The 16189-nt window shown below is 47.3% G+C and overlaps 1 protein-coding gene across 1 annotated transcript in view; it reads right to left on the bottom strand.

Annotated features, from left to right (window-relative positions):
- Nucleotides 1–16189, bottom strand: part of PCSK6 (proprotein convertase subtilisin/kexin type 6) — a 193292-nt gene that overhangs the window by 77006 nt on the left and 100097 nt on the right. Inside the window, exons 11-13 of the mRNA XM_017863382.1 lie at nucleotides 13023–13123; nucleotides 8004–8107; nucleotides 5752–5869 (exon numbers count right to left, since the gene is read on the bottom strand). Coding sequence (XP_017718871.1) covers nucleotides 5752–5869; nucleotides 8004–8107; nucleotides 13023–13123 — 323 coding nt within the window. The remainder of the gene's footprint in view (nucleotides 1–5751; nucleotides 5870–8003; nucleotides 8108–13022; nucleotides 13124–16189) is intronic.

The following is a 16189-nucleotide window of genomic DNA, read 5'->3' as shown; positions in this document are numbered from 1 at the left end:
CAAAAGTAAGGGCCTCCTGTGTACCCAGGTATGCACAGAGGTCAAATGCCCTGGAGGGAGAGGCGGGGTAAGGTGAGGAGGGGATGTGAGAGTGGCAGAAATCTGCATAGTTCTGAGACAACCCAAAGAAAGGAAGGGCTTCTGGCTTCCTAAAAAGATGTCAAATCAGGCTGTGTGCTTGAGCACAGCAGGGAGCTCGGCTGACCTGTGTCTGATCCCCACAGGCACTCCATCAGACTGCTGGGCTCCTGGCCTCACCTGCTTGCCTAGCTGACCTGCCGCAGTTGAGCCACCAGCAGCTGTGCTCTTAGGCACTGGCACCTGGCCAAGGCTGGAGGAACTTCTAGGCAGCCAGGGTCAGGGTACTTTATCATCCCTGCAGGTGGTGTGCCCAGCTAGCTCCTGGCACAGAAGTCAAGGAGGTGAGGTCTTTTAACGGGTGGGCAGGTTGCTCTACTTGGCTCAGTATTGCCTGAGTTCCTACCTAGAGGGGCAAGGTGGACTCTGGAGACAAGCAGCCTGCGGTAGCAGTTCAACCCTGCAGCACCCCAACTCTGGGCCTAAATTCCTAACTCCTTTGTGCCTCCATTTCTTCCTCTATAAAATGGGGATAAAGATAGTACTCTAACCTCGTATGTTTATTGGGGATTTTTATGTAAAGTGCTTAGAGCAATGCCTGGCACACAGTAAGTGCCTTTATAATCACAATCCATTCTCTCTCATCCACAGCCATATGTCTTTATAAATAGAGTTGTTTTAAAATGACCACCATATGCAGTCTAGTTTAACGAAATTCCAGAAAAGTAGGTAATATGTGGATAATCCAGAGTTAATTCCTGAACATCTATAAAAAGATTATCTGCTTTACAGATAATCCTTGATAGTCAAAGCAATGCATTGGCTTTTGGGTCTGAAGTATCTTGTGTGGGTATGGGTGTGTGAGAGAGTTCTTTAAAAGACAGGCCAAACTAAACTGTAAGCTCTGTCTGGACAGTAACCTTCCAAACCAGCACAAACTAAAGACGTGCAGGTAAGTTCTTACTGCTTTCTGTTGGCTTAAAAGACCCTGTTGTTGTGGTCTTCCCAGCATTGAGGTGGGAGTCATGCATATCACAAATTGTTTCCCAGGAGCCTGGATTTTCAAAGCAGTGATAGTAGTACTGGCTAGAAAAATCAATAGTTAAATAGAATATTTAATATTTGGGCCTCTATTTCATTAATTGGAATAATACTAAGCTTAATTTTCTTTTTCATTGAAAGAAAAGCTATAAAAATATCAACTTTATCCCTCTATTTAATACACACAGATTTTAAAATCATTTTGCACAGGCAGATGCCACTGGTCATGATCCTATGTACTGATCCTATGTACCTTCGTTTAATTGACAAAGGTTCTAAACAGACGGAAACCATTTGTGCCCAGGAGTAGGTCAACATGCCTCTGGTCTATGAGTTTGAGGATCACAACAGAGGCCCAGGCACAGCTCACACTTTCATCCAGTGCTATCCTGGAGGACACTAGCAAGTCACTGTCTTTTGCTAACAGTAGCTGTCATTCAGTTCAAGTGATTTCCTCTTGCCTCTGCATGTAGATTTAGCATTTCCTGAAAGCTGCCTATGATGGGCCCTCCCCCATGTGGGCTCCTGCAGAGGTGGTTCAGACATCACTACCTCGGTTCTGGGGCTCAGACTGTTCTAGGGGAGGGTAAACACCAGGCAGTAAAGAGACTGCCCAGCACAATCCCATGGTGCCTCGGAGCAGGGGGCCTGGCTCCTTGATTCTCACCCAGGCACACCCCTACTTGAGGTCCCCTCTCTCTTCATTTTCTCTACCCTTCCAGGGATTTCTTCTTATCTTTCAGGTGGATCCAGACAGAGACAGGCTCAAATCCCACAGTCCCCAAATGTGCAATGTCCAGATGAGAAATGCCAGAGTATCACTTGGGGACCCCTTTTGGCTAGTCCTTTTCACACCACAGATGGTCTTTTTTTAAGTGACGGAGCTGCCTCCTGAAGGGGACTGCGTCTGGTGGGTCTGGCATCATGGCCCCAGCTCCTTCCTCTGCAGCCCTCACTGTGCTGTGCTGATGGTCTTTCTGTGCCTTTGGGCCTGAGCATGACTCAGGCGCAGGCAGGGGCTGTGATGCCAGCCACTGGGGCAGCGTTGGAGACAGCAGCTCAGCAGGAGGACACCATGGCTGACGAGGCACGAGCTCTGTGCAGTCATTCGGGGGCACTGGATGCAATGCTAGTCTGGGAGCACAGGCTGGGTGCACACGAGGGATGTGCAGAAGGGGTGGCTCATTTGACTCTTCCTGTCAGTCATTGCCATGAGGACAGTCTCCCTGAACCATGATCACATCCCAGCCCAGGGCTGGGGGTAGAGAGAGGTGCCTGAGATATTCATTCCTGTCCCTGTGCATGACCAGAAGGGTGGACATGTGAACACCCCAGCCCCTCTCCCTCAGGACCATGTGTGACATTACCATAGACCTGGCAGGTGTGGACATATGACCCATCTAGAGGACTCCTATACTTAACATCCAGTGAACACAGTTGTCTGACCTTTGGTCACACCAGGGTGGCATCCTCTCCTGTTCAAGAGAAAAGACAGTCACCATATCCCACACAGTGCACACAAATGCACAAGAGATGGGTGTATTAAGAGGCATACACACCCCCTTTCTGTCTTCCCTCTTATTCTGCCCTTCACCACGGGAAGCAGCTGAGGGCAGGTTCAGGACATTCAGAAAGTCCTAGGATTCTACCATGAGAGGAAGAAACCAGAATGAGGCCAAGAGAGTAGACAGCTGGACCCAGAAATTTGCGTGGAGAGGGGGCAGTTAGAAGAAGATGGGAAAATGGCTGTGTGGGAACACTTCCTTTTCGTTTTCAGCCACGTGATCCTAGCAGCTGGGAACCCCGATGGGGAAAACTTGCATAGCCATGGGGATACTCGCAGCTCAGGTGCAGATGACCCCGACAGGCAGGCAGGCAGGCAGGCAGGTTCAGGGGCAGAGCTGGCTGGAGCTCCCTGCCAGGAGGGGAGACCCACCGGTGGATGTGAGGCATCAAACTCTGCTTGGTAACGCCACTCTCTCTGGAGACCCTTATGTCCTCTGCAACAACCACGTTACGGAGTTAAGCAAGTGGTTTGATAAGCAAGCGGTGTGAGACGGTAGGCTGGCTGAATATTCCAGAAAGAGTCTGAAACTGCTAATGGTAAAGATGACTTTTCTTTAGAAACAGAAGTCTGATTCTTCTCCTCTCTTGGAGTTTGGAGGGTCCTTACTTTCCTCAAAGGACAGGAACAATGTTACACTGTATGTTACGGCGGGTTCCCTCAACCCGTGCTGTCTAGACTCCGTGTGCTTTCACTTAAAAAACAAAATAAAATAAAAATAAAAACAACCACTCGCCACCTAGGCACCACTCTGCCATCTTAAAACGATTTCTGGCAGGAGAAGAATGCTTCATTCAGGAGCCGCCCTGACGGGGACACCAGCGGAGGCGCCGGGGCAGAGGGCAGCCCCCGGGTCAGGAACCAGACCCAGGAGTCCACCTCCCTCACCTAGCCTTTGAGGGTCCAGGCTGCAGGCATTTTCCAACAAACAAAGACAGAGAAGGCACAACCTCCTTTATCTCAGAGACTCTCCCCCTTTTTTTCAAATTTGACAGTCTAAGGCTCCTCAGAGAAATTGATGCCTTGAGAAGTCAAGACTGAGGCTTGTCGGGTGGCTGACTGACCTGTTGGGGCCTGGAGTGATCACTCAGCAGTCAGTGTGCAATTAGCCATGGGAGAAAAAGGTAATTTTTCAAAAGATCCCTCTGTGGCTGTTCATCCAGCTGCTCAGCCAACACATACTCTCTGCATTCCTACCATATGCAAGCCTTCCACCAGAAACATTTTTCTCAACTATTTGTGGCAAAAGAGTGTGAAACCCCGTCTCTACTAAAAAAAAAAAATACAAAAAACTAGCCGGGTGAGGTGGCGGGCGCCTGTAGTCCCAGCTACTCAGGAGGCTGAGGCAGGAGAATGGCGTAAACCCGGGAGGCGGAGCTTGCAGTGAGCTGAGATCCGGCCACTGCACTCCAGCCTGGGCGACAGAGCGAGACTCCGTCTCAAAAAAAAAAAAAAAAAAAAAAGAGTAGAAGCATATTCAAGGAAGAAGCATCTAGAGAGTGATCTGTATTTGTTGATAAAGCAACATATCGTTCTTTATCATCGCATCACTACTTTTTCAAACACACGCTTTCCAAATGGAACAAGTAGTTATGGGAAAAATGCACTCCATTCTGTATCAGATACAAGGCCCAGAGAAACACCGTTCTCTTTAAAAGAACCGCTGTGATGGCAGAATTGGAATAATCTGATTTCCTCTCCTAGTGGGGTAGGGTTCTCGCTTTCTGATTTACCTTATGGCTGATTTTTTTAAAAAATAAAAATTTTGGCCAGGCATGGTGGCTCATGTTCGTAATCCCAGCACTTTGAGAGGCTGAGGTGGGTGGATCACCTGAGGTCAGACCAGCCTGGCCAACATGGTGAAATCTTGTCTCTCCTAAAAATACAAAAAAATTAGCTGGGCGTGGTGGCGGGAGCCTGTAATCCCAGCTACTCGGGGGACTGAGGCAGGAGGATGGCTTGAACACAGGAGGCGGAGGTTGCAATGAGCCAGGATCATGCCACTGTACTCTGGCCTGGGCAACAGGAGCAAAACTCGGTCTCAATCGATCAATCAATCAATCAACGAACAAACATAACAGATTTAGAAAAACTCCAAAGAGCAATTCTGTGTGTGCCCTGCTCGTGGGAGAGAGATGAAGCAGGGCCCTTCTGCTCAAGCCTTGTTAAAAAATTCCCATCGCTTAAGTCTGAAGAAGGTTGTACGGGGCCAGATAAAAGCCACACAAAGCTGCTATGATAATAAGCAGTACCCCCAAAACCCACAGCAGAGAAGGGGCTGACCCAGCCGCTCCTGCTCAGGCCAGGTGGATTCACAGTGTAGGCTCCCAGGGCTGGTTAGGCTGGGCTGGGACTACAGCTCCAACCTCTAGCAGGTGGTGACAGAAAGGACACTTGCAGCTACTCCTCATTTCACCCTTCTGGGAGGAGCGGATCCCCGACTCGGTCTGATATGCTAAACATGGGTAAGAATTTCCAATACTAGGCTGAGCGATTCAGGCTGAGGAACTGACCCCCTATCATGGAGCAATCTGCTACAGAAGGGGAAGAGGCCTCAAAACAGTGGTGGCTTAAGAAGTGATTCCTTGGCCGGGCGCGGTGGCTCAAGCCTGTAATCCCAGCACTTTGGGAGGCCGAGACGGGCGGATCACGAGGTCAGGAGATCGAGACCATCCTGGCCAACACAATGAAACCCCGTCTCTACTAAAAATACAAGAAACTAGCCGAGCAAGGTGGTGGGCGCCTGTAGTCCCAGCTACTTGGGAGGCTGAGGCAGGAGAATGGCGTGAACCCGGGAGACGGAGCTTGCAGTGAGCTGAGATCTGGCCACTGCACTCCAGCCCGGGTGACAGAGCAAGACTCCGTCTCAAAAAAAAAAAAAAAAAAAAAGTGATTCCTTTCCCAGCTGTACGATCCACAAGAGAAAATGCAGACATGTGCAGGCAGGCACCGTGCACATGCACATGTGCACAGAATGCATGTGTAAACACCTCCAGCCACACCTTATAGCCGAGTCAGCTCCAAACCCACATGCCTGAGAAGTCACTGATAACACAGCAGAGCCTTACCTGGGTCTCTTGTCTGAGGCGGCCACACACATGTGCTGCGATGGCACCGCTGTCCACTTCTTTGCCTCCACAACGAGAGCTTCTGCGTCCACCAAACCAAATCCATAGAAATGGCTAACTGAAAAGACAGGCCCTTCAGAGCCAGGCTCTCCTGCCTTGCCCAGGAAGGGAGCAAGGCTGCCTCTTGCATCTGCTGGGCCCCATGGAGGACAGATGGACTATAATACTCGAGGTCTCCTCGGGGTCCCAGGATGCAGGATGGGTCCCTCTGAGGGTTGCTCAAAGGTCCCAGCTGCTTCTCTCTCTCTGAACCCAACTCCTTCTGTTTAATTTAGGAGTGTGGGTCAGGAAGCATGTCCCGTTTTGGTACAGAGAAGAAGTGCTGAGAAGGTCTAGGACTTCCTTTTTTTGAGACAAGGACAGGTTTCTTTACATTAAAAGTGCTTGTCAGCGTCTATGCTCCCTGAATCTTAGACCAGACAAGAGAAACAAAATCTGAGACCTCTTGGTTCACACAATTACCACGTGCCCAAAATGCAGTAACACAAGGCTGTGCTTATCTTTTTTGCCATTTTCTTTCCCTGCTGAGTTCCCAGAGCATTCCAGGAAAGCAGCATGGCACAGCACAGAGACAGGCTTGCAAACTGGCCCGGTCCAGTATTTAATTTGGCCAGGGCAGGGGATTTTCAAAGTTTAATTTAAGAGGCAAGGTCAAGAACTAGATACAATCTATTTTCCTATTTAATTAGGCCAAAATTGAAATGTAGGTCAGCTCTTGTTACAGCACACCACTACCACCAACATTCCCGCAAAACAAAGATCAACTAGGCCCAATCAATGGCCTCCTTATTAAAAGGAATGTCCCTTGGCACTTAGGGTAACTATGCTTGACCTGTATTTTACAGATAGTATCATACTTGGTGTCAAATTAGTTAGACCTGAGCTTCAGAAAAGGTTAAAAAAAAAAAAAAATTCCTCCCTAACATAAATACTATGGCCAAATGAAATATTTTTCAGTATACCTGATAAGAAGTCAGGTAAACAGGTTAGGCACAGTGGGGCTCATGCCTGTAATCACAGCACTTCGGGAGGCCAAGGCAGGTGGATCATGAAGTCAGAAATTTGAGATCAGCCTGGCCAACATGGTGAAACCCCATCTCTACTAAAAACACAAAAATTAGCTGGGCATGGTGGCAGGTACCTGTAATCCCAGCTACTCAGGAGGGATTACTTGAAGGAAAATTGTTTGAACACAGGAGGCAAAGGTTGCAGTGAGCCGAGATTGTGCCATTGCACTCCAGCTTGGGCGACAAGGCGAGACTCCATCTCAAAGAAAAAAAAAAAAAGAAAAAAAAAGAAGTCAGGCAAACAAAGCCAGTGGCACTGTCCTATAATTACCTGCTTCAAAGGCTGCAGATAGTTGGTTTAATCAAGCCCTGACCACGGGTTGATTTCATGGTACCTAGGTCTGTACCAGGCTGGGCTGAGGGTAGAGGCCCCACTGTCCTGTGATTTATTTTTATAACATAGGGGCTGGCCAACAGAAGTTTTATAGTTAGAAAGTAACTTACAAAACTATCTTATTGTCTTCATTGTACAGATGAGGAAACTGAAGGCAAGTTTCAAAATCACAGAGCTACTCAGGGCTAAGGATGCAAGTTGCCCTTAGGTGGCACACAAACAAACAACATTTATTTTAGTAATTATGGATTTGTTTTCATGCACATTCGAAAAAATACATAACTACATATCAAACCTATGATTAACTAGATGTAGTAGAGCTTCCTTTTAAAATACATTCTTTATGTCAAAAAAAAAAATGGCGAGGGCAGTAATTTTTGTTTTAAGAGATAGAGTCCTGCTGTGTTGTCCAGGCTAGACTCAAATTCCTGGGCTCAGGCAATCCTCCTGCCTCAACTTCCCTAGTAGCTGGGACTATAGGCACACATCATTGCTACTGGCATAAAGAGAACTATGAGGAAATATTGGTATAGGTGGTGTCTGGGTGTGGCAAAAGTTATAGAGTTTAGGAGACCCTAGTAGACGCTTGTGACCTGAGGATTCTTCCGTAATGTCAGTGTGAGCTTCCAGGATACTTTTCTTAAATAGCTGTGCATGTGTTTAAACTCTTGTGACACACAATCAATAATAACAATTAATACTATTTGGAGATTCCTTTTAAGGAATTCATGACACCTCTTCCTATACATTCCAGGATCACCCAATGGTCCACTAGAACATCATTGCTGCACCTTTATGACCCGCGCCGTTCACTTTCCAGTCGCTCGCTTTCAGGTGGGCCGGCCGGGATGTCTTCACTAGCAGGTGCTGGACGTCCCTCCAGGTTAACTGGCCGCTGCAATGACACAACACACCCTAGAGTCCATACAGATCAACAACAGCTGCAACACAAGCCACTCAGAGGTAGGTCGGGAGCCAACCCGTGTCTGAACTTGAGCAAGCCCCTCAGGCTAAGGATTGCATTCCTTGGCAAGGGTTTATTTCACCATCTCTTTGTAAACAAGTTTCCAGCAACTAAATCCCAAGGAGAAAAAAGGTTCAATGGGTGACCTAAAATTCATAAGCATTAAAAGCCTAGCCTTGCTGCCAAGCTCTGCTTGAGTTTACACACAGCCATGTGGGAAATTCTGAAAATACATATAATAGTAAATGTTTATCAACTACTTGGGGCTATTCTTCACCATAATAAGCAAATACTACAGTGCCTAAAAGTACATTCAAACCATGATTGGCCTAGATTCCATCCTGTGTGGACCCACTGGCTGCAGATTATAATTCAAGATTTTAGTATATGATTCTAAATTTATAAAATATTCATTTTGGGGAAGTAGAAACATTTCATCAAAAGAATATAACATGCCACTAATGTAAGTAAATACACAGATGATTTTAAAAAAAATTCTAAAACACATGTGCTCACCCTTGCTTTTTGTGTGTGAGACAGGGTTTCGCCCTGTTGCCCAGGCTGCAGTGCAGTGGTGTGATCTTGGTTTGCTGCAACCTCAACCTTCTGGGCTCAAGCAATCTTCCTACCTCAGCCTCCCAAGTGGCTGGGACTACAGGTGTGCACCACCACACCCAGCTAATTTTTACATTTTTTGTAGAGACGAGGTCCTGCTATGTTGCCCAGGCTGGTCTCAAATTCCTGGGTTCAAGCAATCCTCCTGCTTTGGCTTCCCAAAGTGTTAGGATTACAGATGTGAGCCACCACACCTGACCCACTTTTTTTTTTTTTTTTTAACACCTCTGAAATCCAGATCCATCTTATGATCTGATACCTCTTATAAGCCCCTCTGCCCACAGCAATCAGGAATGGGTTACATTGCCTGGAGGTGCTGAACTCGGAAAGAATTCTTCAATAGTTACAAAAATTCTAAGAGATATGGATGTATTGTATAATTGGCAGCACTTCTGGTTTCTGTGGTACATAAAAAGGGTGCATCTTACAACTTTATGGCATCTTGGATTCGATGAAATATAGTATGAGAGTAGTATAAAATAAGAGCACTATTCCTTTCTTCTAATCAGTATTAATTGCTATGGAATCTGGATATTTGAACATACAAGCTTTCTGCAAGGCTGTTTTAAAACATGGTAAAGATAACACCTACATGTGATCAGTAATAAAAGGAATATATTTTTGCCCTATCAAACAGCCAAGTGAAAAGAAAGATGTATGGGCTCATGGTTCCAGCTGCAATTTGACAGATAAATACTTACGGATCTTTTATTCCTTTTTTAGTCGATTAAATGGATGCCTACCTAGGACTTTCCACTCAATCAGAAAATTAACCAAGAATAAATGAGCATCTCTCGAGTCCAAGGCTCTCACTCTCTAATATCACAAACACATACTCTTTCTTTCCAGACCATCTTCCCAGGGCTCATCGGGATGGAGGTGACCAGAAGCACAAGCCCCAGTCTTGTCTTGGTGCGTGTTTACTAGGAATACGCGCCATGCCACATGTGCTGCCTCAGGGAATATGACCCTAGGAACATGGACAAAGTAAAATGGGGGAGCTGCTGCAGCTGAGGGGGACTGGGGATGCAGAAGAGAGAGTGCTGAAGTGCCCAGCTGCCTTGCCCTCCCCAGTGAAGCCTGCTTGGATGTCACAGGTATCTCTCCAGTGGCCCACTCTGTGTATGGGTGTGTGAAGATGTACAGAACACAAAATTTACCATTTCAGCCATTTGTAAATATACAGCTCAGTAGCACCAAGTACATTCACATTGCTCTGCTACTGCCACATCCATCTCCAGAACTTCACACCACCCCCAAACTGAAACTCTGTCCCATGGGACACTCAGTCCCCAATGCTCCCCTTCTCCAGCCTCTGACAGCCACCATGCTACTTTCTGTCTCTATGAGTTTGATGGCTCCAGGTCCTCATGTAAGTGGAACCATACAGGATTTGTCTTATTTCCCTTAGCACAATGTCGTTGAGGGACCTTATCATAATCTGTATCAGAATCTCCTTCCTTTCAAGGCTGAATGATATTCCATGGTGTGTACAGGGCACACTTCACTTCATCCATCATGGACACTTAGGTTGCTCCCACCTTTCAGCTGTTGTGAACCATGCTGCCATGAACATGGCTGTGCCTATATCTACCCAAGTCCCTGCTTTCAATTCTGGATATACACTCACAAGCGAGACTGCTGGATCGTCTGGGGAGTCTGTTTAATTTTTTTAAGGAAGTGCTATACTGTTTCCTATGGCGGCTGCTCTTTGCCCCCTCTTTGCCTGTTTTCCTACGAGAAGCTCACCCATGGTGTTAAGTCTTGGGGTACACTCCTTCCCTGGGCTCACACTCTCCAGGCTCCAGCTCTTGCCTCCCCTGATTTCTCCAATGTGTTCTTGCTGCTCCTGGCTGGTCACTGGCTTCCTTGCTATCTCTCCCCATCCATGTCCCGTGGCCCAGTCTCCAGCCCTTTCCCTGCCAGGCACACCTTTTCTCCTCCTGCATCCACAGGCCTTCCTGCAGCCCACATGTCAACCTCACTGTTAGGGGAGGATTCTGAGGCCTCAAGTAGCCCATGGCCACGCACCCTGGTGGAGAGGTCACAGGTGCAGGCTTTGGAGTTTAGACAGTGCTGACATGGCCACACCCCATGCTGCCCGTGCAACCTGGCAAGTTACTGCTATGTGTCAGCAGGGCCTACTCAAAGACGGCTATAGCCAGTCCTCTTGGAAATCTTGAATTTAGGTGCCGGGAAGCATGACCTTTGGAGTGGAGGACAGAATGGGTCCAGGGAGTGAGAAAATTAGGAACCAATTTCTTATGAAAAAATCTATTCTATTTTTGACTCTAGCAATAAAATCACAAATATAACTGCATGGAAAATATGTCTAAGAGATGATGTTGAAAATGTTTTTTGATGAAGAAGGGATGTTTGAAAAGTACCAAGACTGTCCCAAAACCATTGGACTCCCTTTGCAGAATTCCAACACATGTGGGTCTTCCTTCATTCTGGCTGCATGCTGTCTGGGGGCCCTCCCCAGACTCTCAGGGAGCATCTCCACCCAGAACCATCTGGCTTTGCCCCAGTTCCTTCCACAGCAGTAGTGAACAGAGACAGAAGGCAGTCCTGAGGCCAACCAGAACAGGCGAGAGCTATCCCAAGCTGCAGATCTGCTCAACACAGGCTTTCAAATCCCCAGACATCAACTGTTCCTTCCCTGACCAATCCTGTAAGTGTAAAATGCTTTAGATTGACATTGTTCCAAATGACGTTTGCCTGATTTGTTACCTGTATGTTTCAGAGTAGGAGCTAAAATGATGAGGAAGATGACCGTCTGAGCTTTCATGTGCCCACTGACCAAGTTTAAGGGGACAACATGTCCCGAAGCAGGGTTTGTTTTCTATTTAGCTCTTTGCATGTTTCCAATAAGGAATGGAGGAAAATACAGCGCAAGGAAGGGTAGAGTATGCAAATTTGAGTTTCCACACAAGCAACTAATTACTTAGAATTTTTAAAAAGAGCCTCAGGACACAGAAGCTAACATTTTGGCCTGGAAATTAAAAATATCAAACTGTTTCTTCATTAAATTGGTAGCATTTGAGTGTTATGCTCAGTTTGTCTTGTGCAAATCCACATGCAAACATACGTAATTACGAGCATTTAGGCATCCCAACCATTCTTTTGAGTTATTTAAAACTCATCTACAACAGATGGCTACTGCAGAGGGCTAGTTTGTTCTCTGCCAGTTGTGATGACTAAAGTACAATTTGGTTTTGACCCTATGATTGCATGTGCAGTTAACTTGCTTTTCTTTCTGAACCGACACATACACAACTCAAGAGTTTTTCTTGATTGTCAATTTACAAGTGAAAGTTCCTAAAAAGAAGCTAGAGCAACCTAAAGTGTGATCTTGGTGTGAGGTGCAGAATCAGAGGCAGGCCTTGGGCTCTGGCCCAACCAGCCCCTGTGTCCTACAAAAGGTAGGAGACTTGGGCTTTAAGGAAGAAACCACTTCACACCCATCAGGATGGCCTAAAAGAAGGAAGGAAATTTTGATACGTACTACAAATGGGTGAACCTTAAAGACATTACGTTAAGTGAAATAAGCCAGGCACAAAAGGACAAATCCTGTGTGATTCCACTTACACGAGGCACCTAAAGTAGTCAAATTCATAGAGACAGAAAGTAGAATGGTGGTTGCCAGAGGCTAAGGTGGGGGTCAATGGAGAGTGTTATAGGCTGAATTATGTCCCCTCCAAAATTTATTCATCGAAGTCTTAGACCCCAGAACCTCAGAATATGATTATATTTGGAGATAAAGCCTTTAAAAAGGTAATTAACATAAAATGAGATTATTAGGGTGGGCCCTAATCCAATATGACCAGTGTCCTTATAAAAAGATGACACAGCAGAAGGGGAGAAGTCAGCTTTCTGCAAGCCAAGAAGACACCAATCCCGCTGACACCTTGATCCAGGAATTCCAGACTCCAGAACTTTGAGAAACTAAATTTCTATTGTTTGAGCTGCCCAGTCCGTGGGATTCTGTTACAGCAGCCTGAGCTGACTAACCTGGGCAGCTGTAGCTAGGGCTGCAGGCATAGGGTTTCAGCCTGGGAAGAAGACAAAGCTCTGGGGGAGGGATGGTGGGACAGGGCACACAACTCAGCAAATGTGCTTAATGCCACTGAGCTGTCCACTTCAACATGGTGAAAATGGCAAATGTTATATGTATTTTACCACAATATGAACTTTTTCTTTTTTAAAAAAAAGGAAAGTGGGAACTTACTTTGCTTCTAGAGCCAAGGCGATGATGCCAGCCACCATGGGGGCAGAGACTGAGGTCCCGGTGTGGCCATCGGTACAGCGCTGACGCAGATCAGTGGTGACCTGGGGAGAGACAAGCACAGTGAGGCAGTGATGACAGACAGGCTAATTCACCCTCTGGAGAAGGCAAGGCTACTTCAGGTGCCACTAACTGGCAAGCGTGACCCTGGGTCCCAGGAACAAATAAGGTGTTAGGCAAATGCATCTCTCAGCAACCACAGGTTTCCACAACATCTGGTGCTCCCTGCTCAATCACTTTGCAGGAAGACAGGTAGGGACAAGGAGGCCAGCTGGGAGCACAGACCGTAAGCTTTGATAATAATAGATCAGCTGGTTCCCTCTCTACTGCAGAAGCTCATGTGGAAAAAATGGTAGAACAACATGAAACCAAGAAGCACCCCACAAGTCCTCCTCCCTGGGTCTGCTGGACTTTGTGCCCTGTCACCAATATCCAAGAATACCCATGGCAAGACCATCAGAGTCCACACTAGTGACCCCTAAGTCACCCCCTGACTTCAGAGCAGCTGGAGGTACCCAGGTGGCTGAGAGAGAGTTTCCGCCTTTAGCCAGCAGGTTATAAGTAGGTCCTCCACCAGGATGTCCTTCTGAAGAAGCAGATCAACCTGGCGTGTTCTTGACCTTCCAAGACCTGCTACGCAGGGCAACAAGGCAGGAACTGCTAGCTGCGGGCTCTGCCTGCCCTCCTTGGAGGCACTGGTCCAGGCTGGGTGTGGGATGGATTCTGGACCTCACTACCGCTCAGGCTGATATGTATCTCCCTTTGGACTGAAATGGGAAGCAGGTGCTGGGGGTTCAGCCTGTGTGGGTTCAGCTGTGCTAGGTGGGATTGTGGTCCCCATCATCTTTGTCCCCTGGTGTTATTCCGATGAGCTTTGCAGATGGAGTTAAGGTTGGTAGCCAGCCAGCCTTAAAGCAGGAAGATTATCCTGGATTCTTGAGTAGACCTGGTGCCACCACAGGGCCCTTCACCTTGGAAGAGGAAGGCAGCAAGGCTGTCAGAGAGAAGAAGCATTAGGACTGGACCCACTGCTGCTGGCATTGAAGAGGGTGTTGAGGGGCAAGCCAAAGAATGTGGGTGGCCTCTAGAGGCTGAGAATGGGCCCCAGCTGACAGCCAACAAGGAAACGGGAAATTCAGTCCCAGAACCACAAGGACCTGAGTTTTGCCAACACTGCCAACAGCCCAAGTGGGCAAGGAAACAGACTCTCCCTGGAGCCTCCAGAAGGAACCACAGCCCTGCCAGCACCTTGGCCTTGGCCTCGCAAGACTCAAAGCAGAGACTCGGTTGAAACTCTGGACTTCTGGCCTACAGGACCATGAGATATCAATTTGTGCTGTTTTAAGCTGCTAAGTTTGCGATAATTTGTTATGGCAGAAATAGGAAAGTCACACCCACCCACCACAGGGCTCCAGTAGCCGATTTGCCTAAACTTTGAGAATCAATTTCATAGTGAGAGCAATGCAGATCCTCTTCCAAACTCAGCACCTTCCTTGCACACGTTTTAGCTGGGCCAACAACTGTCTAGGGAAGTGGGGGTCTGGCCTGTGTCACACACACAGGAAGATCTGACAGGAATGCCAACAGAGACCAGCTTCCTCCTTGCTTGTTTCAGTGGGGCCAGGATACCTCAACATGGGGAGGGCAGCTGAGGGCATGGGAAAAGGGACAAGAATGCCCCCCTCTCTGACCCCAGCATCTTCATATGCAAATGGACACCATGATATAGATTTCAGGGGTTCTCGGCAGATCACATCGGGGCACCTGAACATACTTGTGCTTGGTAAATGGTGGCCAGGAGGAGAAACTAGGGTGGCTGGGCAGGAGGCCATGCTCCCAAGAGCATGTGAGGCTCACAGCTGGCTCTCCAGCTTCAGAGAAGGGGGTCCTGGGGAGTGAACAGAGGGGCCTACCCTGGGAGTGATGGCTGAACCAAGGTGGACAGCCCCTCCTGAGTTCTAGTGCTATGCCTGGGATACAGCTCGTGTTCAGTGAATGAACATACCCTCCCGTTCTGGTGAGAGATGCTTTCTTTAGGTTTTACTCCTCTATAAAGAGTCATGTCTCACCATGGGACCTCCCTCGCTCCAGGTGGGCACCTGTCCACATTCCCCAGACTCAGAGGGACAGAGAATGCAGGGGGACAGCGTTGTAATTGCCATGAAAGTCCTGCCTGAATGCTGGGACTGTGATATATCGACTGTCCTGAGCAGCACTCGTCTCCCTGGAGTATGTCTAAGAGGACTCAGAGCAAAAACTGGGCTCTAGTAGAGCTGAAAATAACACTGTTCATACTGTCAGAGCAGACTTCCCGGGCAGCGACCAAGACAAAGTATGTTTTCTCTTTTACCCCTCTCCAAACTATGCCCTTCTTACCCACATACTATTGCTCATGGAAGAGAATTTAAAAATAAAGAAAGAAAGAAAATCAAAGCATTTTATAGCCAAGGCATGTACACATGCATGGCATACGAACACACATGGGGACATGATTCGTGATGCAAATAAAGCTGCAAGTCCTGCTTCCAGGGTTGAGAGACACCATCCTGCCTGCACACAGTCCACATTATAAACTGTCCCATAACTTAGCAAATTCGAACTTGCATCCATTTGGCCAGCAAGACTATGTTGGGTTTTGGCACAAGTGTCTGTCTAATAAGACCCCAGCAAGTCTGTGCTCCAATGAGCTGGATTTCTAGGTAAACAGGACACCATTCAGCATCTCAGCTGCCCGTCCCAGGGGGGCGTACTCGGGCAGAAAAGGAAAATAACAAATTAATACCTTAGTTAACCAGCCCAAGCCGCTACCAGGCTGGTGACGGAACGATGGCAGCTGACCTTTCACCGGTGCAGAGCAAAGCAGAGAATAGGAAGCCTGTATGCTCCCACAGAAAAGTGTAAAAATAAATTTGCGAATAACTTCTAAAGATGTGGTTGAGCAGCCAGAGAAATGAAAAGATGCTAGTGAGCTTTAAAATTTAACCATGTCTGGCCAGCTCCATGGTCTCATTTTTAAAATGTCTACAAGTCAACTTAATGACTGTGCATTTCAATTCTGCATTAATTTGAACTGGAAACCCTCCCTTCCTCCTTTTTTTTTTTTTTTTTTT

The sequence above is a fragment of the Rhinopithecus bieti genome, unplaced genomic scaffold (genome assembly GCF_001698545.2).
Source record: "Rhinopithecus bieti isolate Rb0 unplaced genomic scaffold, ASM169854v2 scaffold_69980, whole genome shotgun sequence".
Taxonomy (NCBI): Eukaryota; Metazoa; Chordata; class Mammalia; order Primates; family Cercopithecidae; genus Rhinopithecus; species Rhinopithecus bieti.
The sequence above is the reverse complement of the archived record's forward strand: the minus strand, read 5'-3'. Positions and strand labels throughout refer to the sequence as shown.